This window comes from Salmo salar, chromosome 16, assembly GCF_965601325.2.
Source record: "Salmo salar chromosome 16, fSalSal1, whole genome shotgun sequence".
NCBI lineage: Eukaryota > Metazoa > Chordata > Actinopteri > Salmoniformes > Salmonidae > Salmo > Salmo salar.
The window spans coordinates 25,989,943-26,010,105 of record NC_138306.1 but is presented as its reverse complement, the minus strand read 5'-3'; the positions used below and the strand labels follow the sequence as shown (position 1 = coordinate 26,010,105).

Genomic DNA, 20,163 nt, shown 5'->3' with positions numbered 1-20,163 from the left:
GCAACTGCTGTCGGCATCCAAAGATGATCCAACTTGAATAAACGCTTAGAGGTACAGTAAGGAAGACAGCAGTGAGGTAGTCTACAGCGATACGGATAACACTTTATTATTGATATCTACATAGCGCATTGATGTGAATCACACTGCTGCTCTCTCATTTAGCTATTTACGCCTTACGGATTGTGGTTGTTGTGGATGGCTGTTCACAAATCTAAATGTCTATTTGAACCCAATAATGGTTGAATTCAAGAATTGAATCAGCCTATCAATCATTGTTTTTGAAACCAGTGGACAGCCAGTGAAAAATGCGCTCTTGCAACAGCTGCATAGTGCGGATCCCAGCATATGGAATAAAAGAAATCTAATTAATGCTGATAAAAAAACCTGCACACTTTTGATTGCTTCTTTAAGTCTATCTGTAGTTGCTACATCCATGTTTTGACTTGTATAATATATATATACACACACACATACACACATACATACATACATACATACATACATATACATATATATACACACATATATATATATATACACTGCTCAAAAAAATAAAGGGAACACTTAAACAACACATCCTAGATCTGAATGAAAGAAATAATCTTATTAAATACTTTTTTCTTTACATAGTTGAATGTGCTGACAACAAAATCACACAAAAATAATCAATGGAAATCCAATTTATCAACCCATGGAGGTCTGGATTTGGAGTCACACTCAAAATTAAAGTGGAAAACCGCACCAGCATATGGTCTCACAAGGGGTCTGAGGATCTCATCTCGGTACCTAATGGCAGTCAGGCTACCTCTGGCGAGCACATGGAGGGCTGTGCGTCCCCCCAAAGAAATGCCACCCCACACCATAACTGACCCACCGCCAACCCGGTCATGCTGGAGGACGTTGCAGGCAACAGAACGTTCTCCACGGCGTCTCCAGACTCTGTCACGTCTGTCACGTGCTCAGTGTGAACCTGCTTCATCTGTGAAGAGCACAGGGCGCCAGTGGCGAATTTGCCAATCTTGGTGTTCTCTGGCAAATGCCAAACGTCCTGCACGGTGTTGGGCTGTAAGCACAACCCCCACCTGTGGACGTCAGGCCCTCATACCACCCTCATGGAGTCTGTTTCTGACCGTTTGAGCAGACACATGCACATTTGTGGCCTGCTGGAGGTCATTTTGCAGGGCTCTGGCAGTGCTTCTCCTGCTCCTCCTTGCACAAAGGCGGAGGTAGCGGTCCTGCTGCTGGGTTGTTGCTCTCCTGCGGCCTCCTCCACGTCTCCTGATGTACTGGCCTGTCTCCTGGTAGCGCCTCCATGCTCTGGACACTACGCTGACAGACACAGCAAACCTTCTTGCCACAGCTCGCATTGATGTGCCATCCTGGATGAGCTGCACTACCTGAGCCACTTGTGTGGGTTGTAGACTCCGTCTCAGGCTACCACTAGAGTGAAAGCACCGCCAGCATTCAAAAGTGACCAAAACATCAGCCAGGAAGCATAGGAACTGAGAAGTGGTCTGTGGTCCCCACCTGCAGAACCACTCCTTTATTGGGGGTGTCTTGCTAATTGCCTATAATTTCCACCTGTTGTCTATTCCATTTGCACAACAGCATGTGACATTTATTGTCAATCAGTGTTGCTTCCTAAGTGGACAGTTTGATTTCACAGAAGTGTGATTGACTTGGAGTTACATTGTGTTGTTTAAGTGTTCCCTTTATTTTTTTGAGCAGTATATATATATATGCAGATCCTCTCAAGCTCTGTCAGGTTGGATGGGGAGTGTTGCTGCACAGCTATTTTCAGATCTCTCCAGAGATGTTCAACACTCCCCATCCAACCTGACAGAGCTTGAGGATCTGCAGAGAAGAATGAAAGAAACTCCCCAAATACAGGTGTGCCCAGCTTGTAACATCATACCCAAGAAGACTCAAGGCTGTAATCGATGTTGGCAGGGATGCTGGGTTCAGGGGGCTATGACTCTGGCTCCTTGTAGACAACCATCTGGTCATTTCTGCACTCCACAGCCATGTTGACAAGCCTTTCGTACACTTTCTTCACCATCCACTGCAGATGCACTTATTTTCTGCTGAGCTGATTATGTTTGCTGATCGGATATTTCCCTCTTTGAAGTGAAGGGGAAAATCGATAGAGTGGCATCACCTTTCAAAGTTTGACGACATGGCAACCCCATCAGTTGAGACTTCAGTTCCATTTTGAAATCATCTGGCTGAAAGTGCTGGCTACAAACACAAACATTTTGATTTTTCTCACACCTCCACGGGGTGTTCCTCCACGTCCTGAAATCGCTATGAATTCTGGATATTGTGGTTTTCTTACAACCAGGTAATGTAGCTGCCCCATTTCTACTTGTGAGATGCAGAACCGCTTGTATTTGCATGTAGTGAGAAATTCAAAATTTTTATGACACATATATGTTAATAACATATTAATGGACATATATAGTGAAATAGAGCATTGGTGAAATATCCCTTTAACATGGCATATGTCATGGCAAAATGTGTGGAATTGCAGGAAATTAGCTTTAAAACTGAAAATATTTTTTACATTTCTTTATTTCACCTTTATTTAACCAGGTAGGCTAGTTGAGAACACGTTCTCATTTACAACTGCAACCTGGCCAAGATAAAGCAAAGCAGTTCGACACATACAACAACGCAGAGTTACACATGGAATAAACAAACATACAGTCAATAATACAGTAGAAAAAGTATATATACACAGTGTGTGCAAATGAGGTAAGATAAGGGAGGTAAGCCAATAAATAGGCCATGGTGCTGAAGTAATTACAATATACCAATTAAACACTGGAGTGATAGATGTGCAGAAGATGAATGTGCAAATAGAGATACTGGGGTGCAAAGGAGCATGATGAATAAATAAAGTATGGGGATGAGGTAGTTGGATGGGCTATTTACAGATGGGCTATGTATAGGTGCAGTGATCTGTGAGCTGCTCTGACAGCTGGTGCTTAAAGCTAGTGAAGGAGATATGAGTCTCCAGCTTCAGTGATTTTTGCAGTTTGTTCCAGTCATTGGCAGCAGAGAACTGGAAGGAAAGGCGGCCTAAGGAGGAATTGGCTTTGGGGGTGACCAGTGAGATATACCTGCTGGACCACGTGCTACGGGTGGGTGCTGCTATAGTGACCAGTGAGCTGAGATAAGGCGGGGCTTTACCTAGCAAAGACTTGTAGATGACCTGGAGCCAGTGGGTTTGGCGACGAGTATGAAGCGAGGGCCAGCCAACGAGAGTGTACAGGTCGCAGTGGTGGGTAGTATATGGGGCTTTGGTGACAAAACTGATGGTACTGTGATAGACTGCATCCAATTTGTTGAGTAGAGTGTTGGAGGCTATTTTGTAAATGACATCGCCAAAGTCAAGGATCGGTAGGATGGTCAGTTTTACGAGGGTATGTTTGGCAGCATGAGTGAAGGATGCTTTGTTGCGAAATAGGAAGCCCATTCTAGATTTAATTTTGGATTGGAGATGCTTAATGTGAGTCTGGAAGGAGAGTTTACAGTCTAGCCAGACACCTAGGAATTTGTAGTTGTCCACATATTCTAAGTCAGAACCGTCCAGATTAGTGATGTTGGATGGGCGGGCAGGTGCGGGCAGCGATCAGTTGAAGAACATGCATTTAGTTTTACTTGCATTTAAGAGCAGTTGGAGGCCACGGAAGGAGAGTTGTATGGCATTGAAGCTCATCTGGAGGTTAGTTAACACAGTGTCCAAAGAAGGGCCAGAAGTATACAGAATGATGTCGTCTGCGTAGAGGTGGATCAGAGAATCACCAGCAGCAAGAGCGACATCATTGATGTATACAGAGAAGAGAGTTGGCCCGAGAATTGAAACCTGTGGCACCCCCATAGAGACTGCCAGAGGTCCGGACAACAGGCCCTCCGATTTGACACACTGAACTCTGTCAGAGAAGTAGTTGGTGAACCAGGCATTTGAGAAACCAAGGCTGTTGAGTCTGCCGATAAGAATGAGGTGATTGACAGAGTCGAAAGCCTTGGCCAGGTCGATGAATACGACTGCACAGTAATGTCTTTTATCGATGGCGGTTATGATATCATTTAGGACCTTGAGCGTGGCTGAGGTGCACCCATGACCAGCTCTGAAACCAGATTGCATAGCGGAGAAGGTACGGTGGGATTCGAAATGGTCGGTAATCTGTTTGTTAACTTGGCTTTCGAAGACCTTAGGCAGGGTAGGATAGATATAGGTCTGTAGCAGTTTGTGTCTAGAGTGTCTCCCCCTTTGAAGAGGGGGATGATCGTGGCAGCTTTCCAATCTTTGGGAATCTCAGACGATACGAAAGAGAAACAGGCTGGTAATAGGGGTTGCAACAATTTCGGCAGATAATTTTCAAAAGAGAGGGTCCAGATTGTCTAGCCCAGGTGATAAATCTCCACCCCATGGCAAAATGTGTAGAACTGCAGAAAACTTGCTTTAAAACTGCAAAAATTACTCTCTGCCCCATGGCAAAATGAGTAGATTTGCATGAAATGTGTTATAAAATTACTACATTTTCTCTCCGTCCAATGGCAAAATGTGTAAAATCGCACAGATCACTGGAAAGGCATTCTGGTCTTATTAAAATCTACTGTAAATGTTATATTGTTCATAGAGGATATATATTTTTTAAACAATGTACAATTGTGTTTATATATGATCTTGTGACAGGCGCAGCATGTGGAGAAATCTCTCAGGGGAATATGTGCGTGTCAGAGGCATGCATAGGCTGTATATTCAGAGAATGTAGTAAACAGCAACTAAACACATACATGTGATTGTGGAGAGAGAGAGAGAGGGAGAGAGAGAGACAGACAGACAGACAGACATCGACATCTGTGTGGGAATGCAGATTAGATCAATAAAACAACCATCATGCAACCAACCCAAATGTAATTACACACACACACACACCTGATGCCAGTCGCCACTCCCACTGCCAACAGGCGTGTGCCAGGAGGTGTTGCTATCACTGTAATACAGTTTGATCCACCACAGATTTACCCTGTTCCTGCTAATGTGGCAATTAACCACGGATAACGAGACCCCTAACACCCCTAAACCCTTCCCAGAAACCCCAACCTCAAACCCCCACCTTCCCAGACCCTATTTGACATTTATATGTCTTTGGTTACAGTATGGTATCCGATGGTATCCCACCTAAATGAGCGATTGCTATGGTAACATCCTTTCTAGTCGACATGGCAACCCCACTGAAGTCCAGCATATTGGAGATGGTGCATAGAGACAGAGAGAGTTGGAAAAAGAGAGAGATAGAAAGAGAGAGAGAAGGAGAGAAATAGATCAATATAAAAATAGAACCATAGAGATAAGTAAAAAGGTATATTGAAAAACACAAACGTAGGGGAAGTAAAAAGGTATTTTGGCAGTAGGATTTGGCAGACGAGGAGGAGCACGTGACAAACCTCACCATTCATTAAACAACAGTGCTCTCTGGTGGAGAGAGACACTGTTACAGTGGGCGTAAAGTAGGCGTAAAGTATCTACATTTATCAGCAAAGATATTTTCTTTCTTATCAAATGTACAACTGTTGGATAACAGTGGAGGCTTTGTTTGTTTGTACTCCACACTGAGTCACTTGTTAATCCACCTTTAATCCATTTTATTCCAGGTTTTAAAACAGGATGTTTCACAAGGTTTCATATGCAGACAGCTGGTGTAAATTTCTTCCTGTTTTTTTATTAAATCACTTCGGACAACTTTGGTGATGCACATTGCCCTTTATCCTATGTCAGTCTGAAGATTGTGGCTCAGAAGAATACTCTGTTTCCATGCGCCCACACAGAGTAAAATCATCCGTAAAGATCACAGAGAGAGGGAAGAGGCATAACAACCTACCAAGCAAATGTAGCTAATCTAGCTATCAAATTACCATGAGGCGGAAGTCAAATACGGTTCCTGCCCTGGCTTGCCCTCCCTTCTTTCTGCCCTTCTCTCCTTTGAGCAGTCAAACAAAGAAGCTACAGCCTACAGCAACATTCTCAAACCGAGGAACCCATCTCAGTGGTAAGCATTACAGACTGTTTTTGTTTCTTGCTACAAGAAAATAGAAAGTTATTGAAAGAGAAGAGTAGAGCAGAGATGGGGAAAAGGGGAGATTAAGGAGTAGCGTATTTAATGTCTATTCAACTATGGGTACTGTTTGCGAACTAGCCAGCTAAGAAAATACACTGTTTTCAGAAAGGACCACCTCATTCGATTAAATTCTACTAATTTTTGTCACTGCTATGGCTTGTACATGCTAGCGAAGTTGCTAACAAGCTAAAGTAGTCCAGTTGACAATAGCTGGCAAATGCGTAAACAGTCGAAAGTGATACACTTCCTGGATAACCAACAAATGTTACAGAAATCAGCCTCTTAAATTGGGTAGTGTGTGTAGTAGCTATTTGACTGCATTGTGTATGATTGATACTCTCTCTCTCCCTTTCTCTCTGTATGGGTGGAGGTGGGTGTGTGTGTGTTCACAGGGCTGATCTAGGTCAGAGGACAGTAGTATTTGTCTGCTCATGAGAAGGGAATTACGACCTCTAAAATGAGTCTCTCTGCAGAGAGAGAGGAGGGGGACAGTTTTTCGAAAAAGATTGTCTCAGGCGAGAAAGAGGAGCAGGAGAGACCAGTATCTCCTGTACCCAGCTGTGTGTCCATGAAGAGTGACATGTCAATTGATCATCCATTTAACTTCAGTAAAGAACCATTGTCCAGTGAACAGGGGTAACAAGACTTTTTACCACACACCTACATAATTCTGATACAGATATCTGAGCACCGTCAAAAACTATTTCTTCCCCAGTCAGACTAACAATAGTCTCCATGGTCTTTGTCAGGGTCCATCAGGATAGACCAGCATCTCCTGTACCCAGCTGTGTGTCCATGAAGAGTGACATGTCAATTGATCATCCATTTAACTTCAGTAAAGAACCATTGTCCAGTGAACAGGGGTAACAAGACTTTTTACCACACGCCTACATAATTCTGATACAGATATCTGAGCACCGTCAAAAACTATTTCTTCCCCAGTCAGACTAACAATAATCTCCATGGTCTTTGTCAGGGTCCATCAGGATAGACCAGCATCTCCTGTACCCAGCTGTGTGTCCATGAAGAGTGACATGTCAATTGATCATCCATATAACTTCAGTAAAGAACCATTGTCCAGTGAACAGGGGTAACAAGACTTTTTACCACATGCCTACATAATTCTGATACAGATATCTGAGCACCGTCAAAAACTATTTCTTCCCCAGTCAGACTAACAATAATCTCCATGGTTTTTGTCAGGGTCCATCAGGAGAGACCAGCATCTCCTGTAACCAGCTGTGTGTCTGTGAAGAGTGACCAGTCTATGGGACCACCAATAAACTTTTCCAGTGAACTGGGGTAATAAGACTTATTGTTTTAACCACAAATATACAGTGCATTTGGAAAGTATTCAGACCCCTTGACTTTTTCCACATTTTGTTACGTTACAGCCTTATTTCTAAAATTGATTCAATTGTCCCCCCCCCCCATCAATCTACACGCAACACCCCATAATGACAAAGCAAAAACACTGAAATATCACATTTACAAATTCAAATGTATTCAGACCCTTTACTCAGTACTTTGTTGAAGCACCTTTGGCAGCGATTACAGCCACAAGTCTTCTTTGGAATGATGCTACAAGGTTGGCACACCTGTATTTGGGGAGTTTCTCCCATTCTTCTCTGCAGATCCTCTCAAGCTCTGTGAGGTTTTTTGTTTCTTTTATTTAACCTTTATTTAGCTAGGCAAGTCAGTTAAAAACAAATTCTGATTTACAATGACTGCCTAACCTGGCCAAACCCTAACGACGCTGGGCCAATTGTGCGCCGCCCTATGGAACTCACAATCACGGCCAGCTGTGATACAGCCTGGAATCGAACCAGGGTCTGTAGTGACGCCTCTAGCGCTGATATGCAGTGCCTTAGACTGGTGTGCCACTCGGGAGTCCAGGTTGGATGGGGAGCGCCGTTGCACAGCTATGTTCAGGTCTCTCCAGAGCTGTTTGATCAGGTTCAAGTCCGGGCTCTGGCTGGGCCACTCAAGGACATTCAGACACTTGTCCCAAAGCCACTCCTACGTTGTCTTGGCTCTGTGCTTAGGGTCGTTGTCCTGTTAGAATGTGAACCTTTGCCGCAGTCTGAAGTCCTGAGCGCTCTGGAACAGGTTTTCATCAAGGATCTCTCTGTACTTTGCTCTGTTCATCTTTCCCTCAATCCTGCCACCACCATGCCTCACCGTGGTGTGAGGTTTCCTCCAGACGTGACGCCTGGCATTCAGGCCAAAGAGTTCAGTCTTGGTTTTATCAGACCAGAGAATCTTGTTTCTCATGGTCTGAGAGTCCTTTAGGTGCCTTTTGGCAAACTCCATGTGGTCTGTCATGTGCCTTTAACTGAGGAGTGGCTTCCGTCTGGCCACTCTACCATAATGTTCTGATTGGTGGAGTGCTGCAGAGATGGTTGTCCTTCTGGAAGGTTCTCCCATCGCCACAGAATAACTCTGGAGCTCTGTCAGTGACCATCGGGTTCTTGGTCACCTCCTTGACCAAGGTCCTTCTCCCCCGATTGCTCACTTTGGCTGGGTGGGCACCTCTAGGAAGAGTCTTAGTGGTTCCAAAGTTCTTCCATTTAAGATTGATGGCCATACAGATATCTGAGCACCCTTACCCTTCCCCAGTCAGACTAAAAATAATCTCCATGGTTTTTGTCAGGGTCCATCAGGAGAGATCAGCGTCTCCTGTAACCAGCTGTGTGTCTATGTAGAGTGACCAGTCTATGGGACTACCAATAAACTTTTCTTGTGAACAAGGGTTATAAGACTTATTGTTTTAACCACACACATATAGTACCAGTCAAAAGTTTGAACACACCTACTCATTCAAGGGTTTTTCTTTATTTTTACTACTTTTGTAGAATAATAGTGAAGACATCAAAACTATGAAATAACACATATGTAATCATGTAGTAACAAATCAAAATATATTTTAGATTCTTCAAAGTAGCCACCCTTTGCCTTGATGACAGCTTTGCACACTCACGGCATTTTCTCAACCAGCTTAATGAGGAATGTTCTTCCAACAGTCTTGAAGGAGTTCCCACATATGCTGAGCACTTGTTGGTTGCTTTTCCTTAACTCTGCAGTCCAACTCATCCCAAACCATCTCAATTGGGTTGAGGTCGGGTGATTGTGGAGGCCAGGTCATCTGATGCAGCACTCCATCTCTCTCCTTGGTCAAATAGCCCTTACACAGCCTGGAGGTGTGTTTTGGGTCTTTGTCATGTTGAAAAATAAATGTTAGTCCCTCTAAGCGCAAACCAGATAGGATGGCATATTGCTGCAGAATGCTGTGGTAGCCATGCTGGTTAAGTGTGCCTTAAATTCAAAATAAATCACAGTGTCACCAGCAAAGCACCCCCACATCATCACACCTCCTCCATGCTTCACGGTGGGAACCACACATGCGGAGATCATCCATTCAGATACTCTGCGTCTCACAAAGACAAAGTGGTTGGAACCAAACATCTCAAATTTGGACTCATCAGATCAAAGCACAGATTTACACAGGTCTAAACGTCCATTGCTTGTGTTTCCTGGCCCAAGCAAGTCACTTCTTGTTATTGGTGTCCTTTAGTAGGGGTTTCTTTGCAGAAATTCCACCATGAACATCTGATTCATGCAGTCTCCTTTGAACAGTTGATTTTGAGATGTGTCTGTTACTTGAACTCTGTGACGTATTTATTTGGGCTGCAATCTTAGGTGCAGTTAACTCTAATGAACTTGTCCTCTGCAGCAGAAGTAACTCTGGGTCTTCCTTTCCTGTGGCGGTCCTCATGAGAGCCAGTTTCATCATAGCGCTTTATGGTTTTTGCGACTGCACAAAGTTCTTGGCACTTTCAGGATTGACTGACCTTCATGTCTTAAAGTGATGATGGACTGTCATGTCTCTTTGCTTATTTGAGCTGTTCTTGCCATAATATGGACTTGGTATTTTACTAAATAGAGCTATCTTCTATATGTCACCCCTACCTTGTCACAACACAACTGATTAAAACTTCTTCAGGATTGGTGGGTCCCCTGTGGGAGGTTTGAGCTAACCTAGGCTAATGCAATCAGCATGAGGTTGTAAGTAACAAGAACATTTCCCAGGACATAGACATATCTGATAATGGCAGAAAGCTTAAATTCTTGTTAATCTAACTGCACTGTCCAATTAACAGTTGCTATGACAGTGAAAGTATACCATGCTATTGTTTGAAGAGAGTGCACAATTTTGAACATGAAAAGTTATTAATAAACTAATTAAGCACATGTGGGCAGTCTTGATACAACATTTCGAACAGAAATACAATGGTTCATTGGATCAGTCTAAAACTTCCACATACACTGCTGCCATCTAGTGGCAAAAATCTAAATTGCACCTGGGCTGGAATAATACATTATGGCCTTTCTCTTGCATTTCAAAGATGATGGTTCAAAAAAACCACAAAAGAACGGTTGGTTTTTTCTTTGTATTATCTTTAACCAAATCTAATGTGTGATATTCTCCTACATTCCTTTCACATTTCTACAAATGTCAAAGTGTTTCCTTTCAAATGGTACCAATAAAATGCATATCCTTGCTTCAGGGCCTGAGCTACAGGCCGTTAGACTTGGGTATGTCATTTTAGGCAAAAAAATTTTTTTTAAATGGGCCGATCCTTATTAAGAAGGAAATAAATTCCACAAATGAACTTTTAACAAGGCATTCCTGTTAATTGAAATGCATTCCAGGTGTCTACCTCATGAACCTGTTTGAGAGAATGCCAAGAGTGTGCAAAGCTGTCATCAAGGCAAAGGGTGGCTACTTTGAAGAATCTCAAATATAAAATACAGTGCTCAAAAAAATAAAGGGAACACTAAAATAACACATCCTAGATCTGAATGAATGAAATAATCTTATTAAATACTTTTTTCTTTACATAGTTGAATGTGCTGACAACAAAATCACACAAAAATAATCAATGGAAATCCAATTTATCAACCCATGGAGGTCTGGATTTGGAGTCACTCAAAATTAAAGTGGAAAACCACACTACAGGCTGATCCAACTTTGATGTAATGTCCTTAAAACAAGTCAAAATGAGGGTCAGTAGTGTGTGTGGCCTCCACGTGCCTGTATGACCTCCCTACAACGCCTGGGCATGCTCCTGATGAGGTGGCGGATGGTCTCCTGAGGGATCTCCTCCCAGACCTGGACTAAAGCATCCGCCAACTCCTGGACAGTCTGTGGTGCAACGTGGCGTTGGTGGATGGAGCGAGACATGATGTCCCAGATGTGCTCAATTGGATTCAGGTCTGGGGAACGGGCGGGCCAGTCCATAGCATCAATGCCTTCCTCTTGCAGGAACTGCTGACACACTCCAGCCACATGAGGTCTAGCATTGTCTTGCATTAGGAGGAACCCAGGGCCAACCGCACCAGCATATGGTCTCACAAGGGGTCTGAGGATCTCATCTCAGTACCTAATGGCAGTCAGGCTACCTCTGGCGAGCACATGGAGGGCTGTGCGGCCCCCAAAGAAATGCCACCCCACACCATGACTGACCCACCGCCAAACCGGTCATGCTGGAGGATGTTGCAGGCAGAAGAACGTTCTCCACGGCATCTCCAGACTCTGTCACGTCTGTCACGTGCACAGTGTGAACCTGCTTTCATCTGTGAAGAGCACAGGGCGCCAGTGGCGAATTTGCCAATCTTGGTGTTCTCTGGCAAATGCCAAACGTCCTGCACGGTGTTGGGCTGTAAGCACAACCCCCACCTGTGGACGTCGGGCCCTCATACCACCCTCATGGAGTCTGTTTCTGACTGTTTGAGCAGACACATGCACATTTGTGGCCTGCTGGAGGTCATTTTGCAGGGGTCTGGCAGTGCTCCTCCTGCTCCTCCTTGCACAAAGGCGGAGGTAGCGGTCCTGCTGCTGGGTTGTTGCCCTCCTACGGCCTCCTCCACGTCTCCTGATGTACTGGCCTGTCTCCTGGTAGCGCCTCCATGCTCGGGACACTACGCTGACAGACACAGCAAACCTTCATGCAACAGCTCGCATTGATGTGCCATCCTGGATGAGCTGCACTACCTGAGCCACTTGTGTGGGTTGTAGACTCCGTCTCATGCTACCACTAGAGTGAAAGCACCGCCAGCATTCAAAAGTGACCAAAACAGGAAGCATAGGAACTGAGAAGTGGTCTGTGGTCACCACCTGCAGAACCACTCCTTTATTGGGGGTGTCTTGCTAATTGCCTATAATTTCCACCTGTTGTCTATTCCATTTGCACAACAGGATGTGAAATTTATTGTCAATCAGTGTTGCTTCCTAAGTGGACAGTTTGATTTCACAGAAGTGTGATTGACTTGGAGTTACATTGTGTTGTTTAAGTGTTCCCTTTATTTTTTTTGAGTAGTGTATATTTAGATTTGTTTAACACTTTTTTGGTTACTACATGATTCCATATGTGTTATTTCGTAGTTTTGATGTCTTCAGTATTATTCTACAATGTAGAAAATAGTAAAAATAAAGAAAACCCTGGAACGAGTACTCTAGGTGTGTCAAAACCTTTGACTGGCACTGTAGATTATAATTACTCCTCAACAACAATTTTGACTATTTCTTCCTTAGCCCGACTAAATATAATTTTCTTGTTTTTTGTCAGGATCCAACAAGAGAGACCAGTGTCTCCTGTACCCAGCTGTTTGTCTATGAAGAGTGACAAGTCTATGGCCCTGCCAATGAGGTTCAGTAATGAACCACTTACGTCAAATAAAAGGTTATTGCAATATTTACAGTTCATGGTTTCTTTAAAACAAAACTCATAAACACGCACCCATGACTTCTTGTTCTTTGTAAAGATTTAAGTTTGTTTTGACAGGGTCCCTCCACTCCCTCAGCAGAGACAGGACTGTCCTCCTTCCTGCACTGTGTCCATGGAGCCATATGAAGGAGCGAATGTCTTACCCGTAGATCAGAAAATGTGAGTGTCTGCTGTTTCTATGGCTTCATATCACTTGGGGACCACATTGTCTCAGGTCTTCATAACTGTAGAAATTCAGTTTCCATTTGTTCCTCCTTTGATACAAAAGGTTTAAACATTTTATGTCATTTTTCCAGGCACCAAAATGTCAGTGCTGAGGCAGAAATCCAGGAGAAGCTCAAATCAACTCTGAAGAAGAGATTTCAGTGTGTTTTTGAGGGACTAGCACAGCAAGGAAACCCCACACTTCTCAATGACATCTACACAGAGATTTTCATCACTGAAGGTGGAAGTGGAAAGGTCAATAATGACCATGAGATAAGACAGATTGAGGCAGCATCCAGGAGACCAACAACACAAGATACACCAATCAAATGTAATGACATCTTTAAACCCTTACCAGGACAAGACAGGCATATAAAATCTGCGTTGACAAAGGGAGTCGCTGGCATTGGAAAGACCATTTCCGTGCAGAAGTTTATTCTGGACTGGGCCGAAGGAAAAGCCAATAAGGATATTCAGTTCATATTTCCACTTCCTTTTCGTGAGCTGAATTTGATGAGGACGGAGAGATGCAGTTTGATGGAACTTTTACAATCTTTTTTCATGGAAATTAAAGAATCCAAAATGATTAACTATGATGAGTGCAAAGTCCTGTTTGTATTTGATGGTCTGGATGAGTGTCGACTCCCTCTTGACTTCCAGAAAAATAAGACCTGTTTTGATGTCTCAGAGTCAACCTCAGTCGATGTGCTGCTGACAAACCTTTTTAAAGGGAATCTGTTACCCTCTGCGCTTCTCTGGACAACCTCCCGACCTGCAGCAGCCAATCAGATCCCTCCAGAGTGTGTTGACCAGGTGACAGAGGTACGAGGGTTCAATGACCCACAGAAGGAGGAGTACTTCAAGAAGAGATTCAGTGATGAGAACCTGGCCAGCAGAATCATCTCACACATTAAATCCTCAAAGAGTCTCTACATCATGTGCCACATACCAGTTTTCTGTTGGGTTTCAGCCACTGTTCTAGAGAGAATGTTGGGTGAAGCAGAGAGTGGAGAGATCCCCAAGACTCTGACTCAAATGTGCACACACTTCCTGATCTTTCAGACCAAACAGAGTACTAAAAAGTATCTTGGAGAAGATTACATTGATCACCACTGGAATACAGTAATGATAATGACACTGGGGAAACTGGCTTATCAACAGCTGGAAAAAGGTAATCTGATCTTCTACGAGGAAGACCTAAGAGAATGTGGCATTGATGTTACAGAAGCATCTGTGTACTCAGGAGTGTGCACACAGATCTTCAGAGAGGAGAAAGGGCTGTGCCAGGAGAAGGTATACTGCTTTGTACATCTAAGCATTCAGGAGTTTTTAGCTGCTCTGTATGTGTTTCTCACATTCAAAAACAACAATGTAAATCTTCTCTCTGGAGGTGTAAATATTAAGACAATGTCAGGAGAAACACCTGCATTGTTTCTACACAAAAGTGCAGTGGACAAGGCCTTACAAAGTATGAATGGACACCTGGACCTGTTCCTCCGTTTCCTTCTGGGCCTATCACTGGAGTCCAATCAAACTCTCTTACAAGGCTTACTGATACAGACAGAAAGCAAGTCCCAAAGCAGTGAGGAAACATCCAAGTACATAAAGATGAAGATCAGGAAGAATCCCAATCCAGAGAGGTGCATTAACCTGTTCCACTGTCTGAATGAACTGAATGACATTTCTCTAGTGGAGGAGATCCAAAGCTATCTGAGCTCAGGAAGTCTCTCAAAAGCTGAACTGTCACCTGCACAGTGGTCCGCTCTGGTCTTTGTTTTGCTGACTTCAGTGGAGAAGCAGGATGTGTTCGAACTGAGAAAGTATTTCAGATCAGAGGAGGGTCTTCTTAGGCTGCTACCAGTGGTCAAAGCCACCAGAACAGCAATGTGAGTATTTATGGACACATTTTCATAATTTCCTCATGGTCTTTGTAGTCTTTACCCTGTTTATGGACCAAATGTGTTGTTTTATTATTTATTCCAGCCTGAAAGATTGTAACTTGACTGAAAGTTGCTGTAAGTCTTTGGCTTCAGCTCTCAGATCGAGCTCTTCTTCACTGAGAGAGCTGGACCTGAGTGACAATAAACTGCAGGATTCAGGAGTGAAGCTGCTCTCTGATGGATTGAAGAATCCAGGTTGTAAATTGAAGACACTGAGGTAAGGGCATCTCTCAGAGTGGAAATGTATATTTACTTTCGTTTCTGGAAATGTTAAATTATTCAACTATTTTAAATGTCCAGTTGCGTATAGAGCTGAGTATTTTTCCCACTGCAGGCTGAAGAGCTGTGGCATCACAAAGGTTGGCTGTGCTTCTCTGGCTTCAGCTCTAACGTCAAACTCCTCACACCTGAGAGAGCTGGATCTGAGCAGTAATATCCTTGGAGACTCTGGGCTAAAGCTGCTCTCTACTGTACTGGAGGATCCACACTGTAAACTGGACATACTGAGGTTAGTTTCATACAGATGTCGGATCTTAATTTGAGCCAGTTTGCTACAGCAGGAAAAGAATCCTGCGGCAACAGGAAATTTGAATTATGTGGATTATAATTCATGGACATTTTTGTAGGGGTTGATACATTTTTCTTATGGGAAAGTTGAAATTACAAACTTCAGAAGCCTATATTACAAGTTTTACATTTCCTGCATTGCAATACATGGACCTCTAATAGCTGTTTACATGAGGATAGTTATTATCTAACTCTAAGTCAGCCTGGATAAGATTGTCTGCTAAATGGCTAAAATGTAAATGTAATTCTCACTCCATCTGTAGCCTTTCTGGTTGTGGAGTCACAGAGGAGGGTTGTACTTCTCTGGCTTCAGCTCTGAGGTCAAACCCCTCACACCTGAGAGAACTCGACCTGACCAACAACCAACCAGGAGACTCAGGAGTGAAGCTGCTCTCTGCTGTCCTGGAGAATCCACAGTGTAAATTGCAAAAACTGAAGTGAGTACTAGAACATCTCAAGAATGGTCTGTAATTTCAGGATTTAGGTCAAGTGATTATGTGATTTGTGATCTGATTTTGTTGAGGATATCTGGGCATGGGCATTTCATTCTGAGATCAGAAACCTAAGGGAGAATGAGGAAGTACAGCTCTCCAGTTGCTCTTAGAAACTTGAAGTTACTTCTCAATGAGTAATGAAGTGTACTACAATGCCGATGACAGTAGGACATTAAATGATGCTGATTCCCTCTGCAGGCTGTATAACTCTAAAATCACAGAGGAAGGATGTTATTATCTGGCTTCAGCTCTGATAACAAACCCCTCACACCTGAGAGAGCTTGACCTAGGTGGAAATAAGTTAAGAGACTCAGGAATTAACCATCTCTCTGCTGCACTGAAGGAACCACAATGTAAACTGGAAACACTGAGGTGATGTGTAATTAAAATACATGTTCTTCAATGAAATAAACAATGTTCACAAAGGATAAAGGAAAACTAAATTGGGTAGTTATATGTTTGAACATGAATAATGTCATCATGTGCTATGAAACTGCATATCATACAAACGAACCACTGTCTGCAGGATGTTAGGCTGTGGAGTCACAGAGGAGAGCTGTGCTTCTCTGGCTTCAGCTCTGAGGTCAAACCCCTCACATCTGAGAGAGCTGGACCTGATCAACAACCAACCAGGAGACTCCGGTGTGAAGATGCTCTCTGCTGTCCTGGAGGATCCACTCTGTAAACTGGAAAGACTTTCGTAAGTATTACAGCATATTCCAAGTCAGAATAGGGGTGCTATAACTGATCCACCTGGAGGCTTGCAGGCAGCTTGCTGATGGACATTAACATTGCACAGTCACAATCTATAAATATTACCTTCATATTTATTCCCAGGCTGAAATGCTGTAACCTCACTGAGAAATGCTGTGGGTCTCTGGCCTCAGTTCTTAGCTCAAACTCCTCTAGTCTGAGAGAGCTGCACCTGAGTTACAATAACCTGCAGGATTCAGGAGTGAAGCTGCTCTCTGCTGGACTGGGGAATACACACTGTAAATTGGAAAAACTGGGGTAAGGCCATCTTTCTTGGAGTCCATTAAGTTGCATGAAAACAAATTATAAACTAAATGTAGTGATCAAATATAGCATGTTTTAACCTTTTTAAGTTGTTGCCACCCATCAGGCAAATAATGTGCTGTTGAGGAAAGCAATCAGAACTTGTTTTTCAGTGTGTCCAGAACTGACAGAATGACAGGTGTTTCTCCCTCTGCAGGCTGTCATATTGTTCGGTCACATGGGAAGGCTGTGCCTCTTTGGCTTCAGCTCTGAGGTCAAACCCCTCACACCTGAGAGAGCTAGAGCTACAAATGAATAAACTAGGAGACTCAGGGGAGAAGACGCTCTCTGATGTCTTGGAGGATCCACTCTGTAAACTGGAGAAACTTACTGTATAATGTACTCTGTACAACGTTTTTGTCTGATAAAACTATTATGGTACATTTCCACCTTTTAATGCATTTTCATACATTTCAAGAAGAGTTTGCTGTGAAGAAACCTTTTCTGTCTGCAGACATTTTCACTGCATGTATGGGGAAATGTCACACATTGTTATAACAAGAAACAAGAATGTTTGTTGCATCCTTGTGAATGCTGGGTTGTTATCTAATAATTCAGAGACAACGGGAAGATATATTTTTAAAACTATACACTACCGTTCAAAAGTTTGGGGTCACTTATAAATGTCCTAACCAGAAAAGAAAGAGGAGTGGGAGGCCCCGGTGCACAACTGAGCAAGAGGACAAGTACATTAGTGTCTAGTTTGAGAAACAGACGCCTCACAAGTCCTCAACTGGCAGCTTCACTAAATAGTACCCGCAAAACAACAGTCTCAATGTCAACAGTGAAGAGGCGACTCCGGGATGCTGGCCTTCTAGGCATAGTTCCTCTGTCCAGTGTCTGTGTTCTTTTGCCCATCTTAATCTTTTCTTTTTATTGGCCAGTCTGAGACATGGATTTTTCTTTGTTGGTTGCTTTTCCTTCACTCTGCGGTCCAACTCATCCCAAACCATCTCAATTGGGTTGAGGTCGGGTGATTGTGGAGGCCAGGTCATCTGATGCAGCACTCCATCACTCTCCTTGGTCAAATAGCCCTTACACAGCCTGGAGGTGAGTTTTGGGGTCATTGTCCTGTTAAAAACAAATGATAGTCCCTCTAAGCTCAAACCAGATGGGATGGCATATTGCTGGAGAATGCTGTGGTAGCCATGCTGGTTAAGTTTACCTTGAATTCTTAATAAATCAACCAACAGTGTCACCAGCAAAGCACCCCCTACACCCTCACACCTCCTCCTCCATGCTTCACGGTGGGAACCACACATGCTGGGATCATCCGTTCAGCTACTCTGTGTCTCACAAAGACACAGTGGTTGGAACCAAAAATCTCACATTTGGATTCATCAGACCAAAGGACAGATTTCCACTAGTCTAATGTCCATTTCTTGTGTTTCTTGGCCCAAGCAAGTGTCTTCTTCTTATTGGTGTCTTTTAGTAGTGGTTTCTTTGCAGCAATTCAACCATGATGGCCTGATTCAGGCAGTCTCCTCTGAACAGTTGATGTTGAGATGTGTCTGTTACTTGAACTCTGTGAAGCATTTATGTGGGCTGCAATCGGAGGTGCAGTTAACTCTAATGAACTTATCCTCTGCAGCAGAAACAACTCTGGGTCTTCCTTTCCTGTGGCGGTCCTCATGAGAACCAATTTCATCATAGAGCTTGATTGTTTTTCCGTCTGCACAAAGTTCTTGACACTTTCAGGATTGACTGACCTTCATGTCTTAAAGTAATGATGGACTGTCATGTCTCTTTGCTTATTTGAGCTGTTCTTGCCATAATAAGGAGTTGGTGTTTTACCAAATAGGGCTATCTTCTGTATACCACCTCTACCTTGTCACAACTCAACTGATTGGCTCAAACGCATTAAGAAGGAAAGAAATTCCACAAATTAACTTCTAACAAGGCACACCTGTTAATTTAAATGCATTCCAGGTGACTACCTGTGTAACCGATGTGAAATGGCTAGTTAGTTAGCGGTGGTGCGCGCTAATAGCATTTCAATCAGTGACGTCACTCGCTCTGAGACTTGAAGTAGGGTTTCCCCTTGCGTTGCAAGAGCCGCGGCTTTTGTGGCACGATGGGTAACGATGCTTCGTGGGGTGTCAGTTGTTGATGTGTGCAAGGGTCCCTGGTTCGAGCCCGGGTTGGGGCGAAGAGAGGGACACTGTTACATTGATGCTGTAGACCCGGATCATTGGTTGCTGCGGAAAAGGAGGAGGTCAAAGGGGGGGGGTGAGTGTAACCGATGTGAAATGGCTAGTTAGTTAGCGGTGGTGCGCGCTAATAGCATTTCAATCAGTGACGTCACTCGCTCAGAGACTTGAAGTAGGGTTTCCGCGGCTTTTGTGGCGCGATGGGTAACGATGCTTCGTGGAGTGTCAGTTGTTGATGTGTGCAAGGGTCCCTGGTTCAAGCCCGGGTTGGGGCGAAGAGAGGGACGGAACCTACACTGTTACACCTGCAAAGCTCTCATTAAGGCAAAGGGTATCTACTTTGAAGAATCTCAAATATAAAATATAACATAACACTTTTTGGGTTACTACATGTTTCCATGTGTTATTTCATAGTTTTGATGTCTTCACTATGATTCTACAATGTAGAAAATAATAAAAATTAAGAAAAACCCTTGAATGAGTGGATGTGTACAAACTTTTGACTGGTACTGTATATATATGAGAGTGTACAAAACATTAATAATACCTTCCTACTATTGAGTTGCACCCCAGCCTTTTGCCCTCCAGAACAGCCTTAATTTGTCGGGACATGGACTACAAGGTGTCGAAAGTCTTCCACAGGGATGCAGGTCCATGTTGACTCCGATGCTTCCAACAGTTGTGTCAAGTTGGGTGGTGAACCATTCTTGATTCACATGGGAAACTGTTGAGCGTGAAAAAAACAGCAGCGTTTCAGTTCTTGACACAAACCGGTGCACCTGGCACATACTACCCTACCCCGTTCAAAGGCACTTGTCTTTTGTCTTGCCTATTCA

The 20,163-nt window shown here is 43.5% G+C and overlaps 1 protein-coding gene across 1 annotated transcript; it reads left to right on the top strand.

The window, feature by feature from the left end:
• Nucleotides 1-5,436: 5,436 nt before the first annotated feature.
• LOC106573426 (uncharacterized) lies at nucleotides 5,437-19,805 on the top strand. Its single transcript, XM_082962623.1, has 15 exons — nucleotides 5,437-6,059; nucleotides 6,499-6,764; nucleotides 6,878-6,991; nucleotides 7,105-7,218; nucleotides 7,332-7,430; nucleotides 12,758-12,871; nucleotides 12,974-13,075; nucleotides 13,213-15,006; nucleotides 15,104-15,277; nucleotides 15,395-15,568; nucleotides 15,891-16,064; nucleotides 16,320-16,493; nucleotides 16,648-16,821; nucleotides 16,959-17,132; nucleotides 17,335-19,805. The coding sequence occupies exons 2-15, from the start codon at nucleotides 6,586-6,588 to the stop codon at nucleotides 17,513-17,515; spliced, it is 3,741 nt and encodes a 1,246-aa protein (XP_082818749.1). The 5' UTR covers nucleotides 5,437-6,059; nucleotides 6,499-6,585; the 3' UTR covers nucleotides 17,516-19,805.
• Nucleotides 19,806-20,163: the final 358 nt, after the last annotated feature.